At 44.7% G+C, this 9,989-nt stretch overlaps 1 protein-coding gene and 1 non-coding gene across 7 annotated transcripts in view; both read left to right on the top strand.

Annotated features, from left to right (window-relative positions):
- Positions 1–5,598: 5,598 nt before the first annotated feature.
- Positions 5,599–9,989, top strand: part of RBMX (RNA binding motif protein X-linked) — a 65,703-nt gene continuing 61,312 nt past the window's right edge. For all 6 annotated transcript variants that reach the window (XM_078364146.1, XM_078364145.1, XM_078364147.1 and 3 more), the window contains exons 1-4: positions 5,599–5,727; positions 6,873–7,000; positions 7,194–7,300; positions 8,248–8,419. In XM_078364146.1, the coding sequence (XP_078220272.1) occupies positions 6,892–7,000; positions 7,194–7,300; positions 8,248–8,419 (388 nt within the window). In that variant the 5' untranslated portion in view covers positions 5,599–5,727; positions 6,873–6,891. The remainder of the gene's footprint in view (positions 5,728–6,872; positions 7,001–7,193; positions 7,301–8,247; positions 8,420–9,989) is intronic.
- Positions 7,048–7,119, top strand: LOC118150811 (small nucleolar RNA SNORD61). Its single transcript, XR_004738946.1, has one exon. It is a non-coding gene; the product is annotated as a small nucleolar RNA SNORD61 (small nucleolar RNA).

The raw sequence follows: 9,989 nt of genomic DNA, 5'->3' as shown, positions 1-9,989 counted from the left end.
AGTTGGATATGAAGTTTGGCTAAAATGTATCATCTCCTTTATTGTGGAAAAAAATACAGTAGAATTTTATCTTTATTTAGTCAGTCAGTTCCAAGATAGATACAAGAGCCATATGTTGGTTAAAAAGTTTTTATTTCTTGCTCTTTGTATCTAAGCTAAGTAGGCTATCTTCTGGGTAGTGGCTACTTAAAGTGGTTTGGAAAGTTACCCAATTTTTAATCACACCTACTTCTTCCCTCCCTTCTTCCTTCCTGCTTAGCACAAGATAACAGATTTTTTTTTAATATGTGGCAGGGTTATCTTTCTGCACTTTGGAGATCAAGCATAACCAGAAACAGAGTGACCATACAAATGTCCTTCCTGTAAAAATGCAAGCCCGACAGGAGAGCTTCAGTCTACTCATTGCAGTGATTCCTGGTTTGACGACCGAAAGGTTATTTCTTAAATTTAATTGGCTGCAACTTTTAAAACTACAGGTTTGCTTATTGTTTTTCCTTTTTTTAGTATGAAATATGGGCCCCTTGTAATTAAATCCAGATTTAAGGCCACCTGAATTTATTAAATACTTCCAGGCAGGTGTGGTGGCTCACACCTGTAATCCCAGCACTCTGGGAGGCTGAGGCGGGTGGACTACCTAAGGTCAAGAGTTCGATACCAGCCTGACCAACATGGTGAAACCCCATCTCTACTAAAAATCCAAAAAAATTAGCCGGGCGTGGTGGCACATGCCTGTAGTCCCAACTAATCAGGAGGCTGAGGCAGGAGAATCGCTTGAACCAGGGAGGTGGAGGTTGCAGTGAGCTGAGATTGCACCACTGCACTCCAGCCTGTGCAACAAGGTGAGACTCCATCTCAAAAATAAAATAAAATAAATACTTCCAGTGCACCCATCTCATGCTAAGTGCCATGAAGAATAAAAAGAGCTTGCAAGTCAATTCAGCCATTTAGTTAGCACTGATTATATTCCAAGGTTACCTAGTAGTGAAGTAATGTCATTTGATACAGTGATTCCGTCTATCACTGAGATGGCATCGGACTAGAAAACAATGAGGCAAAGGAAAAATTACAGTAAAGAGAAAAATGTAACTACATTTAATGACAATCTAAAAGAGTAAACAGAAAGAGGCAAAGGGAAAAATCTAGAAGATCCATGAGGAGGAGGGATAGGATTCGTAAATTACTTTTGGGCAGTGTGAGACCTGCTTATCCAACTGCCTGTTGGCCAGAGTCCCTCACACTCAGCACGCCCACGTCCCCCCCCTCCTGCATTACATCAGCAATACCCTTCTGATTTGTCTCCCTGCTTCCTGTCTCTCCCTCCCCCAAAACAGTCTCCAGACTGCAACCACAGTAATCTCATTAAGATGAAATTTGATTACTTTGCTCCATCTCTTAAAAAGGCTCCCCTCTCTTGGCTGGGCTCGGTGGCTCATGCCTGTAATCCCAGCACTTTGGGAGGCCGAGGTGGGTGGATCACGAGGTCAGGAGTTTGAGACTAGCCTGGCCAACATGGTGAAACCACCCCCTCCACTAAAAGTATAAAAATTAGCCAAGTGTGGTGTGTGTGTGTTGGGGGGGGTACCTGTAATCCTAGCTACTTGGGAGGCTGAAGCAGGAGAATCACTGGAACCCAGGGAGCAGAGGTTGCAGTGAGCTGAGATTGCACCACTTCACTCTAGTCTGGGCAAAAGGGCAAAACTTCGTCTCAAAAAAAAAAAAAAAAAAAAAAAAAAAAAAAAAAAAGCTCTTGTCTCTATTGCTCTCCAGATCTAGTCAGTAGCACTCCGCTTCCCCTTCAAGTTTCTTTGTTCTCTGTGTCCCTACTGGATGATATGGTCAACTGATTCCTTCCTACAGTTTCTTTAACTAGCCATCGTTGCCCCACCCACTCGCTTTTGATCCTTGGAAGTGCTGTTTGCCCCCAACATTGCCAGCAGGCTAATTCTCCTCTCCTACATTCCTGGGTATGAACTGCAGAGGCCAAAGTGAGCTGGTCTACGGGGATGCACATTTCCTGTTTGAGACCCAAGGGGACAGGGATATCTATTGTGGAGCCTGCTCCATTCTGCCCTGTATTGGCAGAGACCTGATTTACACTCAGATCCCGATCCTGTAGTCTCTTTGGATTTGAGACAGAGAAAGAGAGTGCCTGCTTCCACAGGGTGAGGGACTTCTCCCAGCTTCCTCTGGGGGTACAGGTTCTGCTTGCTGAGCCTGGTATTTAAGTCATTTTGGCCAATTCCCAGATGGTTCCAGAGTTGATAATTTATATAAATCATTCAAAAGGCAAATGGACATGACTTTTCCCTTATTTTTTGTTATTTGGCTGGGAAAAAAAAACAAGAACAAATATTCTTGTCCTACTGGGCATTATTCCCCCTATAAATGTGAATAATTCAGAGCTGGTTTCAAAGCTCCTTGGGGACTTTTACCCATGACCTGAGCATTATTTACTATAACCTGCCTGGCATATACCAAAATCCACCACGGGCAGGTAATTGTAACTATGAGGAAGAGAAGGGCCGGCACAGTGGCTCACGGCTGTAGTCCCAGAACTTTGGGAGGCTGAGGCGGGCAGATCACGAGGTCAGGAGTTCGAAACCAGCCTGGCCAACATGGTGAAACCCCACCTCTACTAAAAATACAAAATTAGCCAGGCATGGTGGTGCATGCCTGTAATCCCAGCTACTCAGAAAGTGGAGACAGGAAAATTGCTTGAACCTGGGAGGTGGAGGTTGCAGTTGCAGTAAGCCAAGATTGTGCCATTGCATTCCAGCCTGGGTAACAAGAGAGAACCTCCTTCTCAAAAAAAAAAAAAAAAAAAAAAAAACCGAAAAAGAAGAACAGTGAAAATTATCCATAAATTCTACCATTCCAAGATAAACTGGTTACATTCCCCCCTGTTATTTTGTCTCCACATGTATTTTTTTAATAGCTCATATTGTGTGATCTTGGCCCTTCTTTTCCCACTGTACTCTCTTCTTTGGTGGTTTCATCCATTATGATGGCTTTTATTACATCTCTGAGATGATAATTCGGCACAGATCTCTGCTCTGAGCTTCAAATTTTTCTGCCCCTACATTCCAAACTTGCTCCTCTGAAACCATTTTGGTAAATGACTATTACCATCTGTCCCACTAATACCAGATACTTGGAGTCATCCATAATGATTTTCTGTTTCGGCAATTCCTCCCCACCCCTTTCCCAACTGTCTTAGTCCATTCCTGCCACTATAACAAAATACCATAAACTGGCAGGTTGATAAACAACAGAAACTTATTTCTCACATTTTTGGAGGTTGGGGAGTCCAAGATCAAGATGCCAGCATACTCAGTGTCTGGTGAGGGCCCACCACCACCAGTTTTCTGGTTTATAAAGTGGTACCTTCTCACCGTGTTCTCACATGGTAGACAGAGGCACCTTTTATAAAAGTGCTAAACCCATTCATGAGGACCCCACTCTTGTGACCTAATCTTCTCTCCAAATCCCCTCCTCCTAATGCCATCTCCTTGGGTATTAGGTGTTTTTAAATTTTTATTTTTAGAGACAGAGTCTTACTCTGTCACCCAGGCTGGAGTGCAGTGCGTGATCTTGGCTCACTGCAACCTCTACCTCCCGGGTTCAAGCGATTCTCCTGCCTCAGCCTCCTGAGTAGCTGGGATTACAGGCATGCGCCACCACGCCCAGCTAATTTTTGTATTTTCGCCATGTTGGTCAGGCTGGTCTCGAACTCCTGACCTCGTGATCTGTCTGCCTTGGCGTCCCAAGGTGCTAGGATTACAGGTGTGAGACACCATGCCCGGCCAGGATTTCAACATATGAATCTGGGGGAGGACACAAACAGACCATAGCACCATTAATCATGATACCTGTCATATGTATCTAACAATTGTTCTTGCCTCCCCAAGTCCACTGCCACCACCCTAATTCAAGCCACCATCCTCTCTTTCTGGTCTGCTCCCACAGCCCTATTAGTGTCCTTTTTTCCACACATCCCCCCTACATTCATTTAATGGGCTCAAAGGTCCTGCCAATCCTGGCTCCCTCATTCCATGACCCTCAAATTCTTGTCACCTGGTCCTCTTTCTGTCCCTTAATATATGCCAAGCTCTTCTTCTCTACTTTGTGTTTAATATTCTCTTATTTTCCTGAAAGGCTTTTGCCTCAGCTGTTCCCATAGCTAGTTTCTTTTCTTCCTTCAGTTCTGATCTCCAAAGTCACCTCCTCACATAGACCTTCCCTGATGTTTTAATTAAATTTGGTCCTCCTAATATTGCCCATCAAAAAGCAACTAGTTTATTTTCTCCCTGGCATTAATCATGACATGCCATTCTTCTGTTAAATGTATTCAATTTCTTTCTTTTTTTTTTTAATTTTTGAGATGCAGTCTTGCTCTGTCTCCCAGGCTGGAGTGCAGTGACAGATCTCAGTTCACTGTAACTTCTGCCTCCCCGGTTCAAGCAATTCTCCTGTTCAAACGATGCCTCCCAAGTAGCTGGGACTACAGGCGCCTGCCACCATGCTCTGCTAATTTTTGTATTTTTAGTAGAGAGGGGGTTTCGCCTTGTTGGTCAGGCTGGTCTTGAGCTCCTGACCTTGTGATCCACCCGACTCGGTCTCCCAAAGTGCTGGGATTACGCCCAAAGGCGTGAGCCGTGGCGCTCCGTCCAATTTCTTTCTTTAATAGAAAAAGTAAATAAAAAAGTTTTGTAATATTCCTCCAACAAGTAGGATGCGCAGATGAAATATAGAATACCTAGTTAAATTCGAATTTCTGATAAACAGTGAACTTTTAAAATATGAGATTTGGGACATACTATACTAAAAAAGTATTCGTTATCTTAAATTTAAACTTAATCGTCCCATATGTGTATTTAAAATTTTTTTGACAGCTTCCCAGAATAAATTAGCGTCCTGCATTTTCATTTCTTAAATCCGACACCCTTACCCACAGGCTTGACTCTTGTCTTTTCCTGAGGCCGTACCCTCCCGGCCTAGCCCAGAGCTCATTATTTACAAGGTGCTCAGTAATTGTTGTATATGAATGAACTATCTGCATGCTGTTTTGTACGTTTTTTACTCATCTGAAATTTACATGTATTTATCAGAAATTCCCACATCCACTGAAATAACTTATTTAAGACAATTTTGGAAAATATATTGTATTGCCAAAACTTGTTTTCCGTTTCTGCAAAATTGGCGTAGGAGTATCCATCCTCATCACATTGTTTTGACAATTAAAAGAGTTAGTGAAAAAGTAAAAGTAAAGTTTTGCACTGTGCCCAGCCCACTAGGACGCTCAATACAGTTCTTTATTAAATGAAGGCTGTGCACCATTTTAGCGCCAAGCAAAAAAAGCGCGTTTGTAAAGAACGGGTGGGGGTAGGGAAAACGGTTAGAAAGGTCCGCCGACCCAACACCGAGGGCCCGAGAAAATGGGAGGAGCGAAGAGTGAACGACAGAGGAGGCAGCCAATGGAGAAACTGGGAACTACTTCCCCCCCCTCCCTTTGCGTTTCAAATTCTAAGCTCCGTTTCCATCCGGGTCCTTCAGCCTCGTTCCCGGGCAGTATAAAGTTTGCTGTCTCCTTTGTTCGTCCTCGTTGCGCAGTAGTGCTAGCGGGTTCGCGTTTCGGTTGTCGGACCCGGCAGCCGCTTTTGGTGCTAAGCTGCTAGGAAGCCCCTCTCGGCGAGCTCGTTGGAGCTTGAACCCATTGTCACCCCTCCGGTACGTGTCTCCTTTCCTCAGTCTGTTTTTCGTGACACTCGTCGCGTTAGGACTGGGGATTATATCTCTCTGGAGATGGGGGTGGCGGGCGCCATTTTAAGAACCCAAAGGTGCCGACCTATTTAAATAAAGCTGGGGGGGTCGAGGGAAAACAAATGAGGGGGCCCGTTTGGTTGTATGCCTCGAGGAAGTTTGGCAGTCGCCTACGGGAGTGGGTAGCGGAGGTCGGGGCTTTGTAGGCTGGAGCCGGGCGAGGAGCGACTGCACCACCGCGATACCTGCATTGGGATGGCGCTGGCGCTAATGATGGGCATGTGGAGTTCCATGCGGGCTGCGGGCTCCGTATTCATTGGCGGTCCGGAAGAAGAACCCCTCTGAATGTGCACAGCCAGTGTTGATGGTAAAAGTTAGTCCCCTTACCGGTGTCGGTGGTTCTGGGTTGAATCCAAGTGTCGCCATTTTGTCTTTTACACGCGGTTTTTAATGACGAGTTTTAATTAGGTTCTGCTTCAGTCACGGAGCGTCGGGTGTTAGTGCGTGCGTCCGCGTTCCGTTACTTAATAGGAAACGGTGTTGACAATTTGTTTTTATCTTTTTGGCTGGATAGTAGCATTTCGGTAGGGCGGGGACCGGTGAAGAAGAGGTGGCGTAACTTGGCTCAAACTTCACATTTCTCCCTAGATTTAGTAGGGAATTCTAATGAGGAAAAGAGGAGTCGTTTGGAAGAGGGCTTGTTGTTAAGGTCGTGTGTCTGGCCTGTGACCTTGGGAGTCTTTTAAAACCCCATCCTTAGGAAGGGTGTGATGAATAATTGAATCTTTCAAAGGCAACCGAAATACAGGACTAGAACTAAAAGTTGCTTTCTCAAATGTTAAGCAGCTGTTGCGAAGAATAGCTAAGGGCGATCAAGGGTAGTGGTAAAAGTGATTTTGGCCCTTTTAACCAGTTTTATGTAAATTACGCTGTTACTAAACTGCTTAATTCAAATACTTCCTACTGTGGCTGAGGCTTAGCTTATTAGCGTTTTCTTTAGTCATTAAGAAACAATGGTTTTAGTGGAAAATATGAAAAATATGCCACAGTAAAAGTGTCGAATAAACTTGAGGAACTTTTTGCAGTGAGGTAATACTATTCCTTCTCAACAGACTCACCGGCAAAAAAAAAATGGTTGAAGCAGATCGCCCAGGAAAGCTCTTCATTGGTGGGCTTAATACAGAAACAAATGAGAAAGCTCTTGAAGCAGTATTTGGCAAATATGGACGAATAGTGGAAGGTGAGTTGTCTGGAAGTACAGGCTGGGCTATTATAACTAAAACATAAGCAATGATGAATTTGATTGCATTGATTATCTGACGTGATAATGTATTTTGTCCTCTAAGAAGTTCTGAGCTTTCTCTTTACACATTTACTTTGGTTATTTCATTTGAACTAGGGTAACACTTAATTTTCTAAAAACTACTTTTTAGTACTCTTGATGAAAGACCGTGAAACCAACAAATCAAGAGGATTTGCTTTTGTCACCTTTGAAAGCCCAGCAGATGCTAAGGATGCAGCCAGAGACATGAATGGAAAGGTGAGATTGTCTACACAATGGATGATAACCTGTTACTAGTGCATAAAATAACATGTAGTTGCCCCAGTCTGGACTAGCACAGCTTTTGAGTTTTCATTGTTTTTCAGTATGTACCTGTCTGGGACCCACTTATCCTACCCCTTTGTGATCCTCTTCCAAAGAATATTCTGTAATTCCAGAACCAAATCTAGTAGTGAGTTATATCTTATGCTGTTAACAACATACTCTCAGTTCAAAATCATTGTCATTACATGATGCATTTTTTTTGGAGACAGTATTTCTCTGTTGCCCAGGCTAGAGTGCAAGGGTGTGAACTCTGTTCACTGCAACCTCCACCTCCTGGGTTCTAAGCGATTCTCCTGCCTCAGCCTCCCTGTAGCTGGGATTACAGGCATCCGACACCACATCTGACTAATTTTGTATTTTTAGTAGAAACGGGGATTTCACCATGTTGGCCAGGATGGTGTCAAACACCTGACTTCAAGTGATCCACTTGCCTCAGTCTCCCAAAGTGCTGGGATTACAGGCATGAGCCACTGCGCCCTGCCATCATGATAACATTTTATCTTGAGATCCCTAAGCCATATTTTGATAACTTGGCTTTTAGTGTTGATAACAAGCTGTCATCTACTTGGCCTTGTTTCATATTTTACCAAACAGCAACTCCTGACCTCAGGTGATCACCTGCCTCGGCCTCCCAAAGCTCTGGGATTACAGGCGTGAGCCACCGTGCCTGGCCCATCCGTATCATTTTTAAGTATTAAGAATTTTTAGTGGAAAAGCCCCATATATATAAACTGATTGTGCTTGCAGTGTTTTTTCTTCGACTAATTAATGAGCAACACTTATACATAACTGCATTTTGAAGGACCTGTTAGTGTCTTAGTGCATAGATGTGCAAATTATTTTTAAATCTTGATTTAATTTAACCATATCTTTTTTTGTAGTCATTAGACGGAAAAGCCATCAAAGTGGAACAAGCCACCAAACCATCATTCGAAAGTGGTAGACGTGGGCCACCTCCACCTCCAAGAAGTAGAGGCCCTCCAAGAGGTCTTAGAGGTGGAAGAGGAGGAAGTGGAGGAACCAGGGGACCTCCCTCACGGGGAGGACACATGGGTAATGACTTGAGTGGATCTCGGGCTTAGTGTATAAGTCAGGGACTGCAAACTCATACCAAGTGGATGTTTTGGTTAAGTCCTTGAGGAAAGGCACCAGCTTTTAAAATTGACAACACCTGTTCGTCTACTAAAAGTGATTGCCACTTGAAAGCATAGGAAGCATGTTATGAATGTGTACAGTGTCCTTGTCCAAGTAGTTCACTTTGTAGGAAAGACATTTAAAAAAACTTTGATAGGCCTAGGTGTTGGACATGGAAGTAATTTTAATTTTTTAAAGTTAGCTGGGTGTGATGGCCCACGCCTGTAAACCCAGCTGCTTGGGAGGCCGAGGCAGGAGAATCGCTTGAACCCAGGAGGCAGAGGTTGCAGTGAGCCAAGATCACACTACTGCACTCCATCCTGGGTGACACAGCAAAACTCCTTCTCAGAAAAAAAAAAAAAGTTTAAGACTACCTTCAGTTCTTACTTCCCCAGTCTATATGACTGCACTGCATGTTCTATCAAGTACAAGTGAAACGAGACCACCCAACTAAATAATGGCCATATATATATATATATATTTTTTTTTTGAGACTGTTTCACTATTGTTACCCAGGCTGGAGTACAGTGGTGGGATCTTGGCTCACTGCAACCTCTGCCTCCCAGGTTCAAGTGATTCTCCTGCCTCAGCCTCCTGAGTAGCTGGGATTACAGGCATGTGCCACCAGGGCTGGCTGATACTTGCATTTTTAGTAGAGACGGGGTTTCACCATGTTAGGCTGGTCTTCAACTCCTGACCTCAGGTGATCCACCCGCCTTGTCCTCCCAAAGCGTTGGGATTACAGGTGTGAGCCATCGTGCCTGGCCCAATGATGGTTATATTTTTATTGAAGCAAAGAAAACTTACAGCGGCCGGGCGCAGTGGTCCTAGTGCCCAGCCCACTAGGACGCTCAATACAGTTCTTTATTAAATGAAGGCTGTGCACCATTTTAGCGCCAAGCAAAAAAAGCGCGTTTGTAAAGAACGGGTGGGGGTAGGGAAAACGGTTAGAAAGGTCCGCCGACCCAACACTGAGGGCCCGAGAAAATGGGAGGAGCGAAGAGTGAACGACAGAGGAGGCAGCCAATGGAGAAACTGGGAACTACTTCCCCCCCCCTCCCTTTGCGTTTCAAATTCTAAGCTCCGTTTCCATCCGGGTCCTTCAGCCTCGTTCCCGGGCAGTATAAAGTTTGCTGTCTCCTTTGTTCGTCCTCGTTGCGCAGTAGTGCTAGCGGGTTCGCGTTTCGGTTGTCGGACCCGGCAGCCGCTTTTGGTGCTAAGCTGCTAGGAAGCCCCTCTCGGCGAGCTCGTTGGAGCTTGAACCCATTGTCACCCCTTCGGTACGTGTCTCCTTTCCTCAGTCTGTTTTTCGTGACACTCGTCGTGTTAGGACTGGGGATTATATCTCTCTGGAGATGGGGGTGGCGGGCGCCATTTTAAGAACCCAAAGGTGCCGACCTATTTAAATAAAGCTGGGGGGTCGAGAGAAAACAAATGAGGGGGCCCGTTTGGTTGTATGCCTCGAGGAAGTTTGGCAGTCGCCTACGGG

Source organism: Callithrix jacchus, chromosome X (genome assembly GCF_049354715.1).
Source record: "Callithrix jacchus isolate 240 chromosome X, calJac240_pri, whole genome shotgun sequence".
NCBI lineage: Eukaryota > Metazoa > Chordata > Mammalia > Primates > Cebidae > Callithrix > Callithrix jacchus.
The sequence above is the reverse complement of the archived record's forward strand: the minus strand, read 5'-3'. Positions and strand labels throughout refer to the sequence as shown.